The sequence below is a fragment of the Chiloscyllium plagiosum genome, chromosome 10 (genome assembly GCF_004010195.1).
Source record: "Chiloscyllium plagiosum isolate BGI_BamShark_2017 chromosome 10, ASM401019v2, whole genome shotgun sequence".
In the NCBI taxonomy this organism is placed as follows: domain Eukaryota; kingdom Metazoa; phylum Chordata; class Chondrichthyes; order Orectolobiformes; family Hemiscylliidae; genus Chiloscyllium; species Chiloscyllium plagiosum.
In genome coordinates this window covers 50,091,580-50,116,173 of record NC_057719.1, presented here as the reverse complement: position 1 = coordinate 50,116,173, position 24,594 = coordinate 50,091,580, and the positions used below count along the sequence as shown (strand labels likewise).

General features: G+C 38.5%; 1 protein-coding gene across 2 annotated transcripts; it reads right to left on the bottom strand.

Annotated features, from left to right (window-relative positions):
• Positions 1-259: 259 nt before the first annotated feature.
• On the bottom strand, positions 260-24,235 carry actr10 (actin related protein 10). Of its 2 annotated transcripts, none has more exons than XM_043697750.1 (13): positions 23,854-24,235; positions 17,764-17,836; positions 15,256-15,338; positions 14,048-14,156; positions 13,328-13,435; positions 12,127-12,194; positions 11,939-12,018; positions 11,559-11,594; positions 10,974-11,053; positions 10,820-10,890; positions 6,010-6,091; positions 5,039-5,240; positions 260-1,001 (listed from the first exon to the last, which is right to left on the bottom strand). In XM_043697750.1, the coding sequence occupies exons 1-13, from the start codon at positions 23,928-23,930 to the stop codon at positions 820-822; spliced, it is 1,251 nt and encodes a 416-aa protein (XP_043553685.1). In that variant the 5' UTR covers positions 23,931-24,235; the 3' UTR covers positions 260-819. The 2 variants fall into 2 exon arrangements, with proteins under 2 accessions (XP_043553685.1, XP_043553684.1); XM_043697749.1 differs by having other exon boundaries at positions 10,820-10,893; positions 23,854-24,231.
• Between the last annotated feature and the right edge of the window lie 359 nt (positions 24,236-24,594).

Genomic DNA, 24,594 nt, shown 5'->3' with positions numbered 1-24,594 from the left:
TGCAGAATGCTGTTGCAGAATTTAAACAAGTATTCATTGGTGCTGTGCTGAGCAATCTGCCAAGACGTGTTCCTGGTAGCTTTTGAAGAACATGTTGGTTTTGTTTGCTGGTGATTCATGAAAGCTGGCCTCTTAATTGTGTTAACTAACATCATTTTAGTCCAGTGAGTCTCCACCCAGTCAGCACTCCTCTGATTTTGTTTCCTGTACAAAGGAGTGCAGAGCTGTATTGTAAGTACAAAATATGTTCTGAAAGGACTTGTAATTGCATGTTTTATTGGATGAATCAATTCAAAATGTGGTTTATCCAAAATAGCATTGGTACTACATACAATAAACATATTCTGGCAAAAGAAAATGCAGAAAACTTAACTACAATATAGCATAATTATGCTTTATTGTAAAACATAATGGGACTTCAATAACTTTTATTACTGTAAACTTTGGACTAAAATATACACTCATGTACTTAGGATACATTTCTTTCCAAACACTTGCAATAATAAACCTTCAGAACCGACTGTTAGTTGTTGGGAAAATCCATCATCAGCAATAGGTATGTTAAGAATTTAATGCTATATCTTTACTTCAGAGTTCAGACTGTACAATGCTTTATGGAAAACATGCAATGTTGAAGTTGAAAGCTTTTAGAACACCTATCATTCTTTCTCTAACTAGTGTTCAAGTAGATTTAACAACAAGAACAAGAACATACAGAAAGTTTAAGCAACATAATTTTGGAAAGGAGTGAAAAACATACTTGCTAGATAAATAATTGTTACTTTTAGAGTCACTTGTCTCAGTACATCAATGTTATCTCTACTTCTCTGTGGAATATGCTCTCTTCATCAATGGAGGTGGTGCTTTACTCGTTTCATACATCATTTCTAAGGGTGGGTTACTCAGGCAGCACCAATCAGGAATGCGACCTGTCTGGTTGTAATATTCTTTGGAGACTGAACGACTACCCAAAATGTCCTGCAGAGCACCAAAAATGGCCCCTAAAAATAAGTAAAAGTACCATTTAGATTAAAATAAACTATCCAACGTGTAGCAAATATTATTCCATGTTATATGTAATAAATATGTTTGATGCTACTGAACAGAGCAGAAGAAAACAATTTGAAAACTATGAATAGTTCACAATTTTTCATGCTGACTGCCAATATACTTACCTACAGTATCAGTCAATACAATATTCAAAGATGTAGAAGGTTATGAATGATTTATGCATTAAAAAATTGAGTATTGAATAATAAATAACAAATTATACCACTGAATTTCACAATATAGAAGGAAGTCTATGGCAGTTATATATAATAACTATTTATAAAGCACTCTTAACTAAGTATAGCTTAAATGAATATAATAAAGCAGTTTGATACTTTAACAAAAAGAGATTATTTGCCTAATATCACACGTGGCTGAGTCACACTGTTTTGCGCCCTGGAATGTTTTATTGAATATTATATAAATGCAAGTTGGACATTTTTCTCTTGACCAAGCTTTTGGCTATGCTTTAATGAGAGGCTTAAGGACAAGTAAGGTAGAGGTGCAGAAAGGTTTCAGTTGCAAATCACAACCGCCTAGGTCCTAACCTTTGACAGCACAAACAATATTGGTAGACTGATCAAAGTATTGCTGCTTAAAAGGCCAGAGTTAGAGGAGTGTAACTGCTTCAAATAATCAGAGGGCTGGAGAATATTAAGGATAGGGAATGGCAAGGCCATGGAAGAATGTGAAAATAAGGATAAGATTTTCATTTAAAACTTGAAACTTAACTAGACTTCAAGGGTGGGGGAGAGCAGGTCATGGTACAAATCAAGTCAGGACATATCCAACCTAAGTGATTACTGCCATTCAGTATCCTGTCAGTCATCAGCAAAATGATGGTATGTATTATCAACAGTGGTAATCTGCCAATTTTCCATATTGTCAGGTAGATGTCATACATAACTGTACTAGAACAACTTGGCTAGGGACATGGCTTATTCATGAACACCAATCTTCAGGATTATGGACAAAATGTTGTTAGGGGCCATAGTCTTTGCAGTATCCAGGGTCTGCAGCCATTTCTTGATATCGTGTGGAGTAAGATCCATTGGCTGAAACCTGGCATCGTAATGCTGGGTCCTCAGGTGGAGTTTGAGATTTACCACACTTTTGACTTGTAAATCTTCAACATTGCCTTTTTCACTAATATGCTGAACTTCCTATTATTGAGGGTAGAGGTATTTCTGGAGACTCTTCAACACTGAGTTGTTTTACTTATCCACTACCGTTTGCAACTGGATGTGGCAGGATTGCAGATCTTAAATCTGCTCTATTGTTTGTGGGATCACTTGTGGTTATCTAACACATGCTGCTGAGGTTGTTTGACATGCAAGTAGCCCTGTGTTGCAGCCATGGTTGACAGTTCATTTTTAGGTATGCCTGGTTCTACTCTCCTGCACTCCATTAAACCAGGGTTGATCTCCTGGTGTGATGATAATGGCAGAGTGGGGAATAAGTCAGACCATGAAGTTACAGATTCTAATCGAATACAATTCTGATGCTGTTGCTAAAGGATCACAGTGCCTACTGTTCAAAACATCTGTTCAAAACTCTCATTTGGCATGGTTGTCATGTCAAATGACACAATGTAGGCTAGCCTCAAACTGAGGTGGGACTCCATCTCAATGGTCACTGCTACCAATACAATCATGGACAAATGCACCTACTATAGGTAGACTTATGAGAACAAAGTCGCGCAGACATTTTACTTACTGTCAGCTGCATTCCCAGTCTAGTAGCTATGACCTCTGGGACATAGGGATCTTGGTCAGTAGTGGTATTACTGAGCCACTCCTGATACTGGACATTAAAACCCCCACCCAGAATACATTTTGTGCTCAGTGCTTCCTCCTAGTGGTGCTCAATTATGGAAGAGAATTAATTACTTAATAGGGGAAGAGAAACGTAGCTGGTGATCAGCATAAGGCTTCCTTGCTAATGTTTGACTTGATGCCATGGGGTCCATTCTCAAGGCAAATCCCTCCCCATTGCACACAATAGTGCCATCACTTCTAGTGATGATGCTAGAGACAGGGTCATTCTCACGGAGTCAGATATCGAGTGTTAGATTGTTGGTTAACTAGTCAATGAGATTTCAGCATAATCCCCAGAGGTTAGTCATAAAGACTTTTTACAGTCATCAGGGCTATGCGTACCATTGTTGTTTGCAGTATCTTGGTCAGTGTCAGGCAGTCTGTTCAGGTTCATTCTTTTAATTTTAAAGTTAGTCATATTTTACTAGGCCAGTTTGGATATTCCTGACCAGACTGAAATACTCTATAACAGTGACATAGGCCAAGAAGCTGAGATTAGCTTTCAATTCCAGATTTATTAACTGAATTCAAATTCCACTATGGGAATGAAAAACATTCCTCAAGAGTATTGTCTTGGGTCTTTGATTACTAGTCTAATAATAACACCACTACACATGGCCTTCAGCCTTATCAACATGCCACCAACTTTCCTTGGCCCTAGGAAGTAAAGAAACATTTATGTGAAGAGTAGAGAGATGGTAATTTGTTCTCTTTAGGAGAGACCAAACAAAGATTCAAATTTATGAAAAAATCCTTTGGTAGAACAAGCAGGAATAGGTCAGCTTATTTAACAAATAGGCAGCAAACCAAAGCTCATAGATTTAACATAATTAGCAAAATAGAGCTGAAAAGAAAATGTAGTTATATTGCACAGAGGATTAGGATAATCTGGAATATTCTTCCTAATAGTGGAATATTCCATCAGAACTTTGAAAAGGCAATTGATATTTGAAAAGAATTTGCAAAATTAAAAATAAAATGGTGTGGGATAAGGTTGGACATCTCTTTGATGCCCATCATGCTTTCGCATGATTTAAAAGAATCCAAAGATATATTATGCTATATTGTTAAACATATTATACACTTTAGTTTATTAAATTTGTAATCCTTGCATTTTTTCCACTCTTTTGGTAACTCTCAGGTTTACAAACTTATAAAATTTTCAATGGAAGTTTTTAAAATCATGAAGTGTCTGGACACAGAACAGACAGAAATTTCCCACTTATACAAAGAAGAACCACCATAGATTTCAAAAGAGCCAATGTAGATGTGAAAAAAATATTTTCACACAGTGAGTAGTTAGGCTGTGGTGTGCATTGCCTCATTGCGGCAGGCTCAATTGAGGCACTCAGGAGGGACCTTAGATAATTATTTATATAGAATGATAGAGATGTACGTCACGGAAACAGACCCTTCAGTCCAACTCATCCACGCCGACCAGATATCCTAACCTAACCCTTTGTCATCACTTGGCCCATATCCCTCTAAACCCTTCCTATTCATATGGATGCCTTTTAAATGTTGTAATTGTACCAGCCTTCACCACTTCCTCTGGCAGCTCATTCCATACACGCACAACCTTATGTGCAAAAGTTGCCCCTTAGGTCTCTTTTAAAATTTTCCCCTCTCACCCTAAACCTATGCCCTCTGTTTTGGACTCAACTCCAGGGAAAAGACAATGTCTATTTACCCTATCCATGCCCCTCAGCCTCTGAATAGAAACAGAAACAATGTACGAGGAAAAGGCAGGAGATTGGCATTAAGCCAAAATATTCTGAGAGTCAGTTATGTAAATGACGAGTCAAATGGCCTCCTTTGCATCATAATAATAGTGACGTCTATTTGTACAACTGAATGTCAATGTAAAATTAGAATAGTCTATCTAAACAATTTCGGAATATAGCATAGGGTAAAACAAAACTCTGCACAAGTAAGTCACACCCACATGTATATAAGCCATTTCCATAACAGAGACTTTGCCCCACAAACCAATATGAAGTCAAACCACACTAGGCATTGATACAAGAAATCAGATAGATGCTCCACTGCACACCATTTTCACCCTGGGCACAAGATTATTAGTCCTCAATAATTATCTCTTGATACAATAAAATTATTCATAAATATACATGGCTTAATTAGCCCAGAAATGTTACTGAAGATAGTCTCACCTCCTAACCAAGCTACTGTATTTGGTTTTGCAGGTGGAGTATGAACTTTGAATGTCTTGGCTGCCAACACTTGTTTATATTTTGGTTTCTCCACCAGGTAACGAATTTCAGCCATAATTCGATGTAGAAAGCCAGGTAGCATAGCAGTTCCACCAATGATTACAAGGTTTTCTGCCAGCTGTTTTCTTGTGTCAATAGGGCACTAGCAACAATTTAGAAGAAATATTTTAGTAAAACAGAAGTATCATTATTCTATCCAATAAGACAAGTGATTTATCTACTTCAAACCTGCCAGCACTACTCAAATAACCAGCGATAGGTCAGGAAGTAGTGGACCTTGAATTAAGAAAGCTTTGCCTTCAAAAGCTTTTTCTCCCCCCATTCCTCCCTGTTGCTCATCAAGGAAATACCTTGTTTCTCCTCCGTGAAGCCAACATTGCCACTTCAGGAAAAGAAGGAAAAGTATCAAACCTCTACTTGCTGGTTTGCCACAGTGTTCTACAACATTTTCAATTTCAACTTTACATCAGAATAACTTACTTTATACAATATTTTCCATGCCCTCAGGAAATCCCAAAACACTTCCCATCAAATTATTTCTAAAGTACAATCACTTACTTTGTAGAAGGTTTTGAGCAGCTCGTCCAACAACAGTAAACAAGAAAAATAAACAATGAATTGCTTTTGGGACAAAGGAAGAGAGGATTATGCTTTTAGTTTGGAGAGTCATATCGGGCAGAACACTGGGACAACTCTTTTCTCCTCTACAAATACAGCCCTGGAATTATTGCAATCAGAGAGTAGTGCTACCACTGAGCTACACTGTCACTGAAATTATACTTCCATGATAATAGTAGCATTTTAATTCTGGGTCACTTTAGCACATTTAATGGCAAATTACGATGCTGTATCAAAGTAGACGCAGTTTTCTAAACTAAACCCAGTAACTTTGTCTCACAGCAATTTCTTACCTGTAAAAGTGAGTCAAGGATTAAAGTGGCGATAGACTTCTCTTCATTATCTTGTTCAAAGAGAATTTCAATTACAGAATCTCTGCAAACAAAAAAAAAATCCTTGAATTAAAAATATAACCGAATGCTTGGCTTATAATGACATAAGAGACAACTAATTTAATTTGAGTCAATGGTAAGAAAGTAAAATAGTATTACAACTTAATTTAAATGTGAAAACTTGACAATTAAAGGGGTGTGGTCAATATTCTTAGATTGACTTTACGTTAACTGATTCCATAGATAGAGCAGCTTGTTTTATCACAGCTGTTATATTTGGTTGATAAAAGTTTTTTTCTGTGGATATTATTTTGCAGACAAGGTCACTTGCTGTAATTTAAAATGAATCGTTGCTGTTGATATGTTAAAACTTCTTTTAATTTTTTTTCAAAATGCAGTTTGCAAACTCAATTTTTTCTAGTTTGCTTTAGATCTATATTTAATATGTTAAAATACCAAATACTTGACAACTGATGTTAATTACACATCATTTTGGGATTAACTGCATTCAGGTGGTTAGGATTGTCAAGTCACCATGTGTTCACACATTTGAGTTGGTTGGAAGCATGGTTATTGGTGCAGAATATGTACTGCGTATCTCTATAAAGAAATGCTCATGCATAAAAAGACTAAGCTCCAGTGTTCTATCTTGAGTCCTAATAATGGATTCTCGTCAATTGTATATTTTCTGCCCGGAAAGAAAAAGTGTGGTACATTGAGAGACAGAGAAATCTTGTTTCTATATTGACTTGCTTACTAACTTTTGCAATGTGATTTAAAAAAAATGCATATGGGCCAAGAGCAACATTGTCAATACCAAAGATGTGCAGGTTAGGTGAATTGACCATGCCAAATTGCCCATAGTGTTAGGTGCATTAGTCGGGGTAAATGTAGAGGAATGGGTCTGGGTGGGTTGCTCTTCAGAGGGTTGGTGTGGACTTGCTGGGCCGAAGGGCCTGTTTTCACACTGTAGGGAATCTAATCTAATCTACCAACATCGACATTTGTTGTCCATGCCAAATTGCCCTCAAGAATATAGTAACGAGGTAAAAACAATGACTGCAGATTCAAGAATATAGTGGTGAGTCACTTTCTTAAACTACTGTGCACCATAATCCTTTCTTTCTGTAGTGGCTTGATATAATTTGGTGGCTAGCTTGGCCATTTCAGAAAGAAACAAACAATCATAAAAAATAGGAGCTGGAGTAGGCCACCTGGCCCATCAAGTCTGTTCCACCATTTTTTCCAACCATGTACTCAGCTCCATTTACCAGCATCCTCACCATAACCCTTAATTCTTTTACTGTTCAAAAATCTATCTTCGCCTTAAAAACATTCAACGGGGGTTGCCTCAGCTGCTTCATTAGGCAGGGAATTCTACATATTCACAATCCTCTGGGTGAAGAAGTTCCTCCTCAACTCAGATTCAAAATAAGGGGGGAGCAGGTTTTAAGACTATATCACCTAGTTCTAGTTTCACTCACCAGTGGAAACAATCTACCCGCTTATATCTTATCTACAGTCAACTATATTATTGTGGATCTGGATCATATGTAGGCCACAGCAGGTAAGACTGCTAATTTCCTCCCATGGTTCACTAATGTGTGCAACCTTTCTCTGTTAGTCTCGCATATGGAACCTAAGTTCAGCAACTGAGCTCAAACCATGAACTTAACCCAAGATTTCTCTACCCTTTATGGTTCAGTTTTATATTGGACAAGTTCTTTATTAACAAAGTCATTGAAGAAGCCAGATTTGCTCACTTTTTAAAAATTTCATCATAGTAGCCAACTGACTTATCACTGAGGTCCATTTCCTTCTAAATTTGCTCTCTAACTACAGAACAACCTCGGTTATCCGAACATCAGTCATTTGAATTTCAGATTATCTGAACAAAATCTCAAGGCCCCATAAATACTTCCTTCATTTATGATCAGATCAGTTATCTGAACAATCAATTATCCGACCAAAGTTCTCCCCGTCTGTCTTGTTTGGATAATCAAGGTTATTCTGTATATTCTTTACAAGCATACACTAATAACTTCTCAATTGAAAAGCTCAAAATGTCAATTGAAGGGTATCACTTATGGTGTCACCAGGTAACAAATGAATATTTCTGGATCAGTGGTGCTGGAAGAGCACAGCAATTCAGGCAGCATCCGAGGACAGGCAAAATCGACGTTTCGGGCAAAAGCCCTTCATCAGGAATAAAAGCTGTACTGTTTGTCCTGTTCGGGTCCGAACTCTGCTGGTTTAAAGGTGGTCCGGAGTCCGTGCGGGATGAGTTGGTTACGGAGACAGGCACTGAGGAAGCAAATGTGGCTGTGATAGCGAGTTTGTTTCAGGACATGGTTGAAGAGCTTCCTAACAAATGAATATTTGCCTAATTGTTTCCCCAATAACAAACTGATTGAAATGAAGACTACACTAAACAGGGGCGTTAAAGGTACAAACTCCACTTACCGCTTCATCAGGGAGGAGAAAGTGAGGGCTGCAGATGCTGGAGATCAGAGTTGAAAAGTGTGATGCTGGAAAAGCACAACTGGTCAGGCAGCATCCAAGGAGTAGGAGAGTTGATGTTTCCAGCATAAGGTCTTCATCAGGAATGAGGGGGTGGCTCGAGAGGGTTGGCAGGTAAATGGAGCTGGGGATGGGGTAGCTGGGAATATGATAGGTAGATGAAAGTGGAAGAGTGACGGTGATAGGTCGGAGAGGAGGGTGGAGCTGATAGATGGGAAGGAAGATGGACAGGTAGGATAGTTCAAGAGGCCGGTGCTGAGTTGGAAGGTTGGATCTGGTATAGGGTGGAGAGAGGGGAGATGACGAAACTGGTGAAATTGTCATTGGTCCTGTGTGGTTAGAGGGTCTCAGGGCAGAAGATGAGGTGTTCTTGCAGATATTGCATCGCTAGAGTTTGGCAGTGGAGGTGGCCCAGTACTTGCATGTCCTTGGCAGTCTGGGAGGCGGAGTTAAAAGTGTTTGGGATTGTTTAGTGCATGTCCCAGAGATGTTCTCTGAAACGTTCTGCAAGTTGGCACCCTGTTCCCCAATGTAGAGGGGACCACATCGGGAGCAATGGACACAGTAGATGATGTGTGGAAGTACAGGTCAATTTCGGTCAGATGTGGAAGAACTCTTTGGGGCCTTGGACAGAGATGACAGGAAAGGTTTTGCACTTCTTGCCGGGGCAGGGGAAGATGCCGGGTATGAAGAGCGGGTTGGTGGGGGCTGTGGACCTAATAAGAAAGTCGTGGAGGGAATGGTCTCTCCAACGCAGATAGGGGTAGGGAGGGAAATATATCCTTGGTGGTGGGGTTTGATTGTAGGTGGTGGATATGGCAGACGATGATGTGTTGTATCCAGAGGTTGATGGGATGAAAGGCAAGGACCAGGGGAGTTATCTCCTGGTTGCGATTGGAGGGGTGACGTCCAGATAAAAGGAGCAGCCATGGGCACTCATGGGCCCCAGCAATGCCTGCCTCTTTGTCGGATACGTGGAACACTCCATCTTCCGCAGTTGCACTGGCATTATTCCCTACCGTTTCCTCCACTACATCAATGACTGTATCAGCACCACCTTGTGCTCCCAGAAGGATGTTGAACAATTCATCAACTTCACGAACACCTTCCACCCTGACCTCAAGTTCAACTGGACCATCTCAGACACCTCCCTCCCCTTCCTAGACCTCTCCAAATCCATTTCCATCTACCAACTCAACAGGGACATCGACTTCAAACCCACAGCTAGCTGGACTACACCTCCTCCTACCATGCCTCCTGTAGAAACACTATCCCTTACTCCCAATTCTGTGCTGCATCTGTTCCTAGGAGGACCAATTCCGCCATAGAACATCTCAGATGGCCTCCTTCTTCAAGGATCACAATGTTGCCTCCCACATGGTCAACGTTTTTTCTAGCGCATCTCCTCCACTTCCCACACCTCCACCTCCAATCGCAACAAGGATAGATTCCCCCCCCAAGGTCTTCACCTCCGGATACAAAGCATCATCCTCTGCCATTTCTACCACCTACAAGCAGACCCCACCACCAGGGGTATATTTCCCTCCCCACCCTATGTTCTGCAGAGACCATTCCCTCAGTGACTCCCTGGTTAGGTCCACACTCCCACCAACCACTCCCAGCACCTTCCCCTCCTCCGGCAAGAAGTGCAAATCTGTGCCCACATCTCCCCTTCACTTACATCTAAGGCCCCAAAGGATTCTTCCACATCTGACAGAGATTTATCTGTACTTCCACACGTCACCTACTGTGTCTGTTGCTCCAATGTGGTCTCCTCTACATTGGGGAACAGGATGCCAACTTGTGGAACATTTCAGAGAACAACGGGGTCAATGTCGATTTCACCAGTTTCATCATCTCCCCTCCCCCCACCCTATCCCAGATCCAACCTTCCAACTTGGCACTGCTTTCTTGAACTGTCTTACTTGTCCATTTTCCTTCCCACGAATCCACTCCACCCTCCTCTTTGACCTATCACTATCACCCCCCACCTTCGTCTACCTATTGCATTCCCGCTAACCCCGCCCCCATCCCATTTTATCTCTCAGCCCTTTTGGCCACCCACTCATTCCTAATGAAGAGCTCATGCACGAAATGTTGACTCTCCTGCTCCTCGGATGCTGCCTGACCTGCTGTGCTTTTCCAGCACCACACCTTTTGACTCTACCCCTTCATCATTGTAGCCCATCCCTTTCATCACAACCCAGGTATTATACAGTTTACTTTATATTATTTGTACCAGTAATCCAACCTGATTGATCCGCTGACATGTAAAATTCTCTCTCCATCCAGAGGATATGCCACATCTGGGGGTTGTTGAGGCTGCTACAAGTAAATATAGAATACCAATTACTGCCATGCATTGATTTTTAAGTTCAATTAGTCAATCATATTTGCCAGCTGACCTCAGCTTTTCCATCAATGTTAAACTTGGCAGCTTGAATTTTCAGTCCCCTTTGCAGATCACTCACAAAGCAAGTACGAACTGAAAAACACAAATGTTTTTAAGAAATTCAATCCTTCTAAAAATATGAATACACAGATTTCAAATCAATTGTATGCTTATTTAGACCAGTTTAATATTGAGCACGTTTCTCCTGCTTCATCCTAATTTTCACTGAGCATCTCACTTTCATATACCTTGTGCACATCCTTTTCTTAAATCAAGTTTTATATCAAAGTAGTGCCAAGTTATTTTAGACTTTAAAAATAAATAAAAAGCATATTAATCCTAGTGATGAGATTATGAACAGATATAAGCTTCACATGCAACTTTACATCCTCTCAAAAATGAACAGATTAACCCATAAAAAGTTACATCAGAAACATTAATCTACTTTGCCATTTCAGATCATGAATTTTTGCACATTATGACATCTTTGTTCTTATTTTAGATTTAGAACGTTTGTAGTTTTTATTTGATAGACAATTATATTTACTATATAAGTCTTCCAACTAGCAATTACAGAACCATCTAGGATAGCTCTTACCTTTAATATCCTCAAGAGTTTCTTCTGGAATTAAACCTATTTAAATGGATTGGGAAACAACATTAAGTCTAAAGTTCCACAGCATTATATTTAAAATGTAAATACTGGATGTCAGTTAAGTTATACTAAATAACTTTATTAAATGAATACATTTAAAAATCTACGTAAACCAAACTTGTTGCTATTTGTGCTCAACTAATTTGCATACATCACAGGGTGCAGTACAAAGAAATCTGAGGATGCAAAGCATTTTGAAACCAGACTGTTACATAGGATTTCTTTTTTTAAAATAGATAAATCATTGCTAAAGTGCCTCAGAATAATTGTAAATATGCAATATATTTTTATTTTTTTAAAAAAATTGGTATTTCAATCCTTACTCATCACAGATGCTAAGCTTTCTCCAGTTTTGGTCCCAGTGTCCACAGTGCATTCTTCTAATAACCGTGATTGCAACTCCCTTCAGTAATAAAATAACATTTTGTATTTTTTCCAACTTCAATCTTTAAATGTGTTGAATATGTATTGATATTTTTACATGCAGATATTACATATTTTAAATCCTTACAAATGGATTGATTTTCCTCCCAAAGGAAGTGCTTGCCAGGCATTCAAAATAGGAATTCCTTCATATATCTGTTAAAGTTAAGCTAAGGTCAAAGCAAAAAGCAATATCACATATACAGACCTGCGAATGGCCATCACCTATTTTGTCAAGATGAAATAGATGCCATGCTTGCACATGTTCTGTCTACAAAGAACAGGGCCCTATATATTAATCTGTGTAGCTTCCAGAACAAACTACAAGCCCAAATGACAACCCAAAATTCAAGTTCAGCATAATTCTTCAAACAGAAAATACAGGGAGGATATTTTTGAATACTATGAGAATATTAACAGATAAAATTCCCAACAGCAGCCTATTTCACCCACACCTTTGACAAGGTTGTGTAAAGACATGCTTGCCCCTTTTAACTGCCAATTATGGTTATGATGATTGAGCCAATACATTTTGGGAGAAAAGGAGACTTTAAAAATGAATTTTAGTTCTCAAAATTAATGCATAAGGCCACATTTCTAAGGTAATTCTGGCCTCCCGAATAAGATTAAGGAGATTTTTTTCACCATAGTGTTGAAGCAAACATTACAGAACAAACTATTTACATCATAAATCACAAATGCATAAGTGGTTCACTTCTAATAACCATCATCCACTGACCCATTATTTCTCATTTGTATTGAATTTTCTTTTATTTTGACATAATTTTACCTAAATCTATTTACTTTCCTACTAGAATATTGTTCTTAAAAACATTCCACTAAACAAATGACAAGCACAATTGTGTTCATTATCAAAAGCTGAAGGGCAAAGATTATACTACAGATGCAGTCCAGACATATAAAACTCATTACAACAGAAAAGGCAGCCAATGAATGAGCAATTTTAGCCATGGTCAACAGAGGCTAGAAACACAGTCCATAAATAAACACATCTGTATGAGGGGAAATGTACAAATCCAATTTGTGCAAATGGATTCATTAAGTCCAGGAAGAAGGAAATTAGAAATCATTAGAGGAGGATCTTCCTTTGTGAAACGTCATCACAATGCCATTAAGTTGTCAATACTTTTGATTTCCAATACAACCATGTTTCTATTTATTTGCAATATCAATCCCCAAACACTACACTGTTGATGATTAAAATTAAGTAAGTTTTAATAATCAGCTACCATTTCATCTGTTATCCAAACACATTTTCAAAAGGATACAGGCAGTGCTAGAGCTTCTGTATATCCACAATCTAATACCACAGCAGAATTAATACCAAGAGTCAGGAGAGACATGAGATGGCTTGGAGCAAAGAGCACTGAAGGAACCTACAAAAACAAGTAGAAGATCACATTTTTCTGATTTTAGATCATCTCCCATATTCAATTTCTATGGAAAACCCAAATGTAATACATTAAAGTATCAATTTCCCCATTCTACAGACAATAGTCTTTCCTCTGCTTCCCATTCTATCAGTGTGGTACTCCACCTAGTGGTATAACAAATACCTAACAAACCCAGTCATTTCTGCTATTAAAAATGCAATAATAAGATAATGTAATATTAATATTTCTCATTATTTTCACTATATCAATAGTAAGTATTATAGACACCATTGTAATATATTAACTTTACTCCTGTATCACCCATTGAGAAGGTAAATGTTCTGTTATTGGTCATTTCTCAAATACTGCTAAACTCTTACTGCTAAAAAGTGCACTAGAGCTCTCTGGGTCCGTATAGTGAAAATGGGTAACTTTTTAGTTACATATCTGTTCTGGCAAGTTACAAAATCCAATTTTTTTGAACTTCTTCAGAAATCACAAAAGTCCGGTAATGGATTTATACAGGCAGCCAATAGCATATAAACTCATTTCCAATTAGAATGCACTCAGGCTCATCCAACTTATTTATTCTCCTCCAGCTAAATCATTCCATACCTCAAAGTGCTTAAAGAAGACTCTGGTGAGTGTTTCTCTGAAGTGCGATGGGCATAGAATAGATTCAATAATGACAACTCGACGATCCCTTGGGTTTACTAATAAGTGTCTGTTGAGGAAGGGGGAAAATGTAGACTGCATTAAAGACAAATAAAACTAGTTGCAGTTCAGACAGAGAAACTAAAACAAATAAATTAGCCAACTAGAGCTCACTCTGGTATTAGAAAAAGGAGCAATATGCATGTAATTCATAGTTAAGGTCAATCATATTCTGCTTAGAAGTAAATGAAAATTGCATTTTTTAAAAATCTCCTACTTTTTCCCCCTCCAGAGAAGATGAAATAGTTGACTGATGTCAGTAAAGTTATGGTGAATTAAACCCACTGTTTCTCACACAGGAAGTGTGATAACTCATTCTAAAGAATGAGGGAGATTTTTTGTACCTGAATTTTCCTGTAACTTCAACATACAAGCTAAAAACAAAATCAGAAGAAATAGCTTTTTTGTACTGTTTCTCTGAGGATTTTGCCAATCTTCAATGATGTGATAGCATGAGATATTCAATTTCTGCCTTTCACCTTGGAAATTTTATCCTGGTAATGTTTCAAAGAAAGATCAAATATATTCTTGCAGATGTTCCAGCAGCTATATAATGAGTAGAATTGTGTAATGATTTGGAAAAGGTCTGCTCTCCTTGCTGCATGAATAAATTTTTTTAGAAGAAACAAAGCAACTGAAAAATATAAATGGAAATTCTACGTTCTAAATCTCAACTTGTTTTGCATGTAAAACACAACAAACTTTATTTTAAATCAGTACTTTATGAACAGGCACTGTCGATAAACTGGCAAAAATAATACAACTGAAATACCACAGGTTTACTGTATTATCACGATCTCCGTGATGTCTGAGTAGTCAATTGAGGGTGCGAGTGAGAAGCTTCTCTGCCAGTAAGTTTTATTCAAGGCAAAGTTGCATTGCTAAGTGATTTATGCTGTAAGTACAACAGTGATGTGTGTACTTGCTGCATTATGTTTCTATTACTTAGTGTGTATTTTTACATTGATTAAGTGGACCTCTTGACCAACTGGAATATTTGATCAGCCAGCACACTCCTGGTCCCTTAGGTGCCAGTAAATAAAACGTTTGCTGTATTATTAAAATATCAAATTACAGTATTTGTAAATTAATCTTTAAATTTACAATACCGGAAATAAAGCATGTGAATGAACTCCTTCAAATAACCATAAAGCTCTTCAGTATTGATGTTAAACTGAACTACTTTGGAAGCCTGAAAAACAAGCAAAAACATTACCAACCTTTAAAAATGTGAATTTGGAAGTTTACAATTTACAAATCGCTCCCTGAATATCTACAGCGATGGACACTGATAGAATTAGTATAACTATGCAGAAGCAATTTCCCAAACAATTCTTGTATATTATTGTTACTTTTATAGCTGAAAAGCATTCCTATTTGACTCACTGTTAGTCATGAGTAAAAACTACAACAATTGTAATTTAGCTAGAATTTATGAAAAACAGTTTAAGGTTGCATCGAACCCTAGGCACTATCAGCACATTGTTATCCATATTAAGCAATATGGCTTCCATATCGCAAGTATTCAAATAATTCTGACAAAGTTGAAAGATCAAACTTTAATCAAAGCTGGCAAGAAAGCAGAAAAATCCATGGCTACAGCACAACTAAAGATAAGTAGCATCACAATATACATCTAGTCAATGTCAAAAAATCTGGAAAACATTATTCAATCTCCCTTCCCTACAATAAACAAATTTACCAGTCCACAACCTTCTAGCAGGAGGATTTATCCCTCAAAATCCTCTTGCATTCCCCAAAAAGAGGGAGGTTGAAGTTCCTATATTCCTGCTTTCCAATATGCAAATTGAACCCTTCTCTCCTATCTCCCCATCGTACAAACCACTCCATCATCACTTCACAAAAGCCACTTGTATTTCCATTCCAACCTATCCATTGGTTGCCAATTTTTCCCATCAAATAGTTATAGATCCTCTACAATTCCAATTAATTTTTCTATTGTATAGTAACTCCTCCCCTGAAGTTCAAGTCCAATGAATTTCCCAAAAAAAGTCACTTATTTCATTCATCATTTCCTCACCTCTGCTCATCCTCTCCTGAGATCAGTTCTTTAAGCCCTACTCCCTTGTCATACTTGATTGGAAAGTCCTCAAATACTCATGTGCTGCAGAAGACTATTGTTTGTTCCTTCCTAAGTGTTTTAAAGACCCTACATAATTTTCAGACATTTTGGTGGGCACAGAATGTAACTTTCGCAACCTGAGCAATTCTGCTGAACGGAAACACTAAACTCTATTCCCAAGCCACTGAACCAATCCCTCACCCAGGCAATCAACTGAAATTAAACCAGCCTAATTTCAACCAAAGATGTTGCATTTGACCCAGAGATGAACTTCAACTTCATATTCAGGCCACCAGTAGACCATCTATTTCCACTCCATAATTTTACCAGACTTCACCCCATTTCCACTCGTCTACTATTACAATTTGTATTCATGCTTTCATCAACTATCGACTTTGTTATTTCATTGCAATCCTGCTTGATTGCCCACATTCGACGCTAAGTAAACTCAGATAATCCAAACTTCTGCTGCCCATATCTTATCTAGCACCAAGTCCTGTTTATCTATCAGCCATGTGCTGCTGACCTGTCCTGGTTCCCAGGCAAGTAATGTCAGTTTGGATTATGTAACTGACTTGTAAATAAATTAGCGTAAAGTGCTTTTGCTGCCTTGTGGCCTTTCCAATAATACTGCCATTCTGAGAACAAACTTCATCACATTAAAAAGTACATTAAAAATATCAAAGAGCAACATAATATTTATGTAAGATTTAAAAAGTGGTGAAAGATTTGTGCAGTTTTGGGAATCTTAAGATTAGTCATATGAGAGTGTCACAGCTATACTAAGTTTTAGGGCATCTTACTAACTGCATTGCAACATAATGGGAAAACTGGATTACCAAGCAGAAAACATTTTTATGTTTAAAAGATCACAAGCAGGACAATCTGCTTCTCAAAAGTAGTAATTGTTTAAATTTCATAAAATATCCAATAGTCTTGACAAACCACTCGAACATTTTTAATCGCAGCCACTACATACCAGAGTGTTTTTACAGCATCAAGCATGAAATGAGACCAGACAACATTCTGGAAAAATTCCAGTCGTGGTCCCAAGAAAAGTCGGATTACACTTTGAATTGAAAACAGCTTTGCAATTATGTCAGAATTCCATTATAAATAACTGCTTTTCTGCATTGGGCTTAAGACATAAGTATTGTATTAAAATAACACCATGTTGCATTTCAAAGTTCATCTTGGAGCACTGTACACAAAATGCTTCAAAATGAGGGGCCTGGACAAGTAGATGGGGAAAACTGTTCCAGAGAGAAGGATCGAAAACCAGAGTATGCCCAAGGAAAAAATTGTTCAGGAATGCTTCAGTCTGGTGGAGACTATTTTGATCTTGACATTCAGAGGGAATTGGATTATCTGAAATGGAAGACTGTGCAGGGCTACACTGAGAAGTTGGGAATAGCTGTCAGTGAATTATTCCTTCAGAAAGCCACAGACAACAGGCTGAGTGGCCTTCAAGTGTGTTATCATCATTCTATAGTTCCCTCAACCACGTTTTACAGCGTAGATTAACAAAGCTTACCTGTGCTAGACCTGCCTTCTTAATTTCACTAGGAATTATACATCTTGGTCCAGTTTCTCCAGCAAAACCACACCTAGAAGATAACAGAAATCTTAATGTAAGAAGCATAAATACAGATTCTATTCTCCTAGTATAGTTGTTTCAATAATTATGATTCTACCTTCCACAACTATACTGGTAGATGCTTTTTCTCCCTCAACAGAGGATACCCCCTCATTGTGGTCAACAGAGCCCTTGACCATTCACACCCAGTTTCTTACTCTTCTGCTCTTACGACCTCTCCCTCAGAAGCATGAAAGAGAGGCCCTTAGCTACATTTACCCCATCAGGTACATATTCAACAGATTATCTTCCAAATATAGACGGTGTGGCAACTTTGCAGAACACTTCTATTCAGTCTGCAAGCATAACCCCTATGCATCCAATAGCCCGTCATTTTGATTCTCTACCTTGTGTTCATGCTGACATTTTTGTACTCCACCTCCTGCACTGCTCTAGTGAGACTCACCATAAGCCAGAGGCACAGTATCTCATCTTGTGATTCGGAATTTTACAGGCTTCCAGATTCAACCTTGAGTTCAATGAATATAGAAAATGAATCTGTAATTTGGTTTCCTGTCCTTTTTTCAGTTCAGCAGAACATCTGTTGTAGCAAATTTTACGTTTATTTCTTTGCTTGCTCCATCAATCAGCACAAACCAAGGAATGAATTAGGGATCTTTTTGGTCTGTATAGACAGCTACTCATTGAATGAAACTACTCAGCAATTGGAGCAGTAAAAACATGTTCCTTAAATAGAATTATAGAATTTTTACATTAAAAAGGAGGCCAGTCGATGCAGCATGTCTATACCGGCTCCCAAAAGAGCTACCCAGCTAGTCCCATTCTCCAGTCCTATTTCCATAGCCCTCTAAATTTATCTCTTTCAAATATATATCCAAAACTCTTTGAAACTTCAGAAGGAATTTGCCCTTACCATAATCCCAAGCAGGGTATTCCAAATCCTAACAACTTTCCAGTAAACACATTTCTCATCTCACTCCTATCATTGTAGCAGCTACTGCTTAAATTATTTATTAATTTATTTTTACTCAATATATTTTATATCCATTGCTTTCTCTAACTCAAGCCTAACAACAGGCTACTGTAAAGGTTTGTATGAAGTCATGACAGTCCAGTAGTAAATTGGTTCCAACACATCATTTAAATAAAACTTATAAAAGATTATTTGAATAGTTCACAACTTTATTATGTATCAAATACTTTGTAAAACACCACACAAAAAAGAAGAAATAGTCAGGTCTAAATGGAATAAGTTGAGTAACCGCGCACATCAGGTTGTGAATTGAGTAAAGTCATTAATCATTAACGGCATTGAATGGAACAGATTATTGACAAGCCATAGACCCAGCCCCTGTGCCAAATTAAAACATATTTTTAGAAAGCTAGACGTTTGAGCTAGAAGAGACAGTTTCACCAGAAATGCTCCAATCTTGCCACACACATACTAAATATAGTGTCTCACTGAAATACTGAGTCACTATTTTGTACAGGATATTACACTGTTACAGGTTAGGCCAGATTTTAACTAAATTCAAACTGTGTCTCATGTTGGTAATTAATTCACATCACTCATGTTGCAATATAAAGCACTTAGCTGAGGTGGTGAAATACATGTCTAGTGGCAATTTTAAACAATGCAATAAAAAAGATTTATCATGCTTCACATTTTAAAGATTTCACGAAATCAAAGAAATGTTGGCAATTACTATCTTTTCATACTGCTGAAATATGTTTAGATAGTTAGATTTTTCTAACAATTTATCTCTCTTTACATGCAAGAATTTGATCAATTAAGAGGTAAGAGGTACTATCCTATTCAGGTAACATCACTAACTAATTAAAACAAAATTTGAAAGAAAACTTAACACTAATCAGAACAGAATTTTGATTTATTGATAAAGATTCCAGTTATTTTAGGGCCCCATTTATAGCACAAGACGTTTGCTCCCATTCCAGGTACACATGCACAAGACCAAAACAGAGGCAGAATTCCAACTATCTAAAATTGGAGTATGTTAGAACAACTATAAAGTTATTTTCTCATCCAACGATCTTAATTTTCAAGAGGAAATGTAAGAGAAAGCCAAGCAGGTGATGTATCAATATTATTTGTCAGGTAGCTGACTACAAAATTTGAGTAGTGAAAAATATCTGCTTTAATTTGAACTTCAAAGAGGTATGTAATATCTTTGACACTGATCTACACTATTCTACAGTAGCTATTCTCCATGCCAGAAAATTAATTGGCTAGAGTGGAAATACACTATAATGTACATTTATGTTGTATCCATAACCCAAAGTGATTCACAGATGGATCAGTCAGAAAAACTACTCGTTTAATATTATTTGTTTCATAATAGGTTTGAGAATTAAATAATATTTAAAATATTCTGTTTTGATTTTTTTAAGATCTAATGTATATTTTAGCTTTTGTTACACTGTCTCTACCTGAACTTCCATGATCTGAAACATTAGGAAGGTAACATGTTTTTGTAAATTCTGGAAAATGATACAATACATCATTCATAGGCTTATTGCAGTAGTCATCCTTAGAATGAATACAGACCTAGCTGAAAATTGCAATTCGTACACCTTGTGGGAACTTCAGGATGCTTCATGTGTCTTCGGGATCATGTCTGTAGAAAATGTCTCCAGCTGCTTTGGCTCAAGCTCAGAATTTGACTATGAGCATCAGGAAAGCTGAGTGTCTCTGTCATACCTGATCCTTTGGCAGCTCATTCCAGACACGCAGCACCCTTTGTGTGAAAAATGTTCCCCTTAGGTCCCTTTTAAATCCCCCCCCCCCCCCCCCCACCCCCACCCCCACCGCCAGGGAAAAGACCTTGTTTATTTACCCTACCATGCCCCTCATGATTTTATAAACCTCTATAAAAGGTCACCTCTCAGCCTCTGACGCTCCAGGGAATACAGCCCCAGCCTATTCAACCTCTCCTTATAATTCAAACCCTCCAACTCTGGCAACAGCCTTGTAGATTTTTTCTGAACCCTTTCAGGTTTCACAACATCCTTCCTAGAGGGAGACCAGAATTACACATCATATTCCAAAACTGGACTAACCAATGTCCTGTACAGCTGCAACATGAGCTCCCAACTCCTATACTTGATGTTCTGACCAATAAAGAAAAGCATAACAAAAGCCTTCTTCACTATCCTATCTACCTGCAACTCCACTTTCAAGAAACTAAGAACCTACACTCCAAGGTCTCTTTGTTCAGCATCACTCCCCAGGACCTTACCATTAAATGTATAAGTCCTGCCCTGATTTGCCTTTCCAAAATTCAACAACTCACACATATCTATATTAAAATGCATCTGCCACTCCTCGGCCCATTGGCCCATCTGATCAAGATCCCATTGTGCTGAGATAACCTTCTTCACTGTCCATTACACCTTCAATCTTGATGTCAACTGCAAACCTACTATGTCTCCTATGTTCGTAAAAGATCATGGAGAACAATTTCAAAACTTGCCAATGAAAGCTAACTTGGGAGTGGTAATTAGTGAGGATACAAATCAAATGCAAATCAATGTAGATTAGTAGGATGGACAGACAAGTGACAGATAGATGAAAACAGAAAATACTGCTTGTGCCCAGCAAGCCAAGTTATTGGACCAAATTTATAATGATAATATTTTTGGATTCAAGCCCACATTCCCAATAATCCCTAATTCTGACTGACTCAGGTTAGTGGTTAGGGATGGGAACCTACATCCTGCACTCCTGACCTGGTTGGTTTAATTGCAGATGTGAACATCGCCCAGTACTCTGCAACTTTTGTGGAATGGTGAGCTTCTCCAAGATACATGGATAACAGCCCGTCAGAAGAGATGAATCATAATCTGATGAAGGAACCTTTTGAGAGATAACTTCAAAGAGTTGTACCCATGCCCATTTGTGTCATCCCATTTCACTCTTCACAACCTCCACCCATTCCAATGGCCCCTTTAGCTCCAATCACCAATGGTCCTGATAACCTCTATGTTCATTCATCCAGTACACACTATGATACAGAACCAATTAACCTTATTATAACAATAGCATGCGCAAAACCACTTTGGGGAAAAAAAACATTTTAAACAAACATTCCTAAAACCCAAAAGTGTCAAACAATTAAAGCATGAATATAAGAAGCTTTAATCACTTGACACTTTGTAACTCTGTCCAAATTGAGACTACAAGAGATCACAGAAACTAAATAAATTGTAATGGCACAAACTGAGCAAAATCAACACTTCTCTGCATCAGTGTAGGTAAACTTTGTCATTATACAAGTATGTCTAGGTGATCAATCGAGCATATAAAATTGTTGATCATCCAGACATAAAACATGAGTGTTGAGTAGCATACATGTCCATATTGTCACAAAGCTGGTCCCTTTTTCCTAAAAGCTGTACATTTTCTCAAGGATATTGTGTCCTTGATTTTTTTCGGAGGGGTCATAAAACTCTCCTGGCTCTGAGGGGGCTAGTTTGGTGCAGAGATGAAAAAAGGATTTTGAGAGGCCTTTTGTTTATATGTAAACAGATGAGACCTCATGCCAAAGTGGTCATGTTTTAGAAGTGACCTATATAATGAAAGGGGAGCGGTCAGCTCTCTAGCTGAGCAGTTCAGTCCAGAACTAGTTAGAAGTTCAGCTGTGTGTGAACAGGCTGCAAGAACTCTCTCTCTCCTGCTGCCCTTCTAACTTCAACCTGTAAGCATTTGTTCCCTTTTACTGTCTTTTTAAGCAGTTTGCTTATTTGGGACTGTTGTGTATATTCATAACAGCATAATTAAATCTAGTTTGGATCGACTGACTTCTGTCAGGGTTCTTTATTCTGTTCTTTGTGTTTTATTGTGTGGTTTTGTGAGTAAATTTTTTGTCTGTTTTAAAACCTGGTAGTCAACCTAGCTAACTTACTCCAGGTAATTTTCACTGTATACTTACAAATGCAAAGTTATTGTCTGGACTGCCTGCTTAAGACCGTTAGTCCATAACAACATACATAATAGCAGCATCAGCCACCAAAGAAAAACTTAAGAAAATTAACTAACCACTATGTGTCCTTAACAAGTTTGCACTGGCCTTATTTAATTAGCATATATTTGTCCAAAAGACTATTAATTTTATCTTGAATTATTAGTTCTGGAAACGTTCCCACAGTGGAACGGACTTGGCTGTAGTTGTCTTTATACAATCTTTCAACAAGTGTACAAGATTTGCAATTCTACCATCTTCTGGCATTAGCAAGTCTAATGAAGGTTATGATCAAGAAAAGCCCCAAAGAACTGCAGATGCTGGAAATATGAAACAAAAGCAAAATTACTAGAGAAACTCAGTGGGTCGAGCAGCATCTGTTGAGAGAAAGCAGCGTTAACATTTCAGGTGCATTGACCCTGCAGAACATCTGCTTACAACCAATGTCTCTTTAATTGCCACTTTAATTTCCTTAATTATCTTTGGGTATACTATATCTCAAATACTCCTGGTAGCTCATCAAATTTAAGCGCAACCTATTTAATAGCTCCCCATCAACCCTTCAACAATTTGGACTAACTCCTATTTACACTATGACCGAAGCAATATCTACTTCCTTGGTAAAGGCAGATTCACATCGGATTTAGCAAATGTTTTGTGTACCACCGAACTTGCAGGCGCCTTTTAATTGTAATTAAACAGACTTCTGTTTTCCCAACAGAGAAACAGGTCTAACCGAAAGAACTGTGGATGTTGTAAATCAGAAACAAGAACAGAAATTGCTGAAGAAGCTCAGTATCTGTGGAGGGAAAACAGAGTTAGCATTTCGAGTCAAGTGACCGTTCTTCGGGATGAAACTAGCTAACTCTGATTTCTCTGCTCAGATGCTGCCAGATCTACTGAGATTTTCCAGCAATTTCTGTTTTTGTTACAGATACAGGTCCAGGGCCCAAGTGTTGCCTGGCTATTTACGTTCCGCACGAAACTCCTTCCACCCCAACCCATCTAATTCCACCATTACGACCTCCCGTTGCTTTCTCGAACTCACTTGGTGTACGCAGCTCCCAGATCAATGACAACCGCCGTCTTCTCGCCACCAGTGCCCAATCCTTCAAACAGCGGCATCACGCTCACTCTCCAACCGACAGTTCCCAAGACCCCGAAACCAGCACGTCATCCACTGACATCATCCGCTTTGCAACCCGCCTTTCCAGATTGCCCGATTGTACTTTTAGACAACCAAACACTATGCGCCTCTACTTATTTTTTTTGTTTCTATTAAATATAACTCGTTGAATAATTTGATTAAAAACTAAATAAAATCGAAACTTTCTTCGGGCACTTAATTGGGCTCAATAGTCGGTAGAAAGCCCGACAAAGCGCAGAGTCGGAGGCGGAGCCTGGGTGTCGACCATGGGACATGGAAAGGGACAGAGAACCGAGCCTGGGGAATGGAATGGGGTGGAGCTTGGGTGCAGGAAATTGAATTGGACGGAGTTGTGGGTGATGGAAGGGGGCGGGGTCTGGGTGGAGAAAAGGGGCGGAGTCTGGGTGAAGAAAAGGGGCGGGGTCTGGACGATGGAGTGGGGTATGGGAGGTGCAAAGGGGCATGGGTGATGGGATGGGGCGGGGTCTGGACGACCGCATGGGGCGGGGTCTGGACGATCGCATGGGGCGAGGCTTGGGTGACATAATGGGGCGGAGTCTGGGAGATGGGTAGAAAGAGGCGGTACCTGGGCGATAGAATGGGGCGATAGACCTGAGGTGTGACAGGCACGGTGGATCAGTG

What these genes read in the sequence shown, in the direction of transcription:
- actr10 (XM_043697749.1), bottom strand. Translation starts at nt 23,930, where the DNA reads ATGCCGCTGTTTGAAGGATTGGGCACTGGTGGCGAGAAGACGGCGGTT. An exon ending in CAGAAGCTCTAGCACTGCCT is followed by an intron (nt 12,195 to 13,327) that starts GTATCCTTTTGA and finishes TAACTTTAACAG; the next exon opens with ATATATGAAGGAATTCCTAT. An exon ending in AACTCTTGAGGATATTAAAG is followed by an intron (nt 11,054 to 11,558) that starts GTAAGAGCTATC and finishes TGTGTTTTTCAG; the next exon opens with TTCGTACTTGCTTTGTGAGT.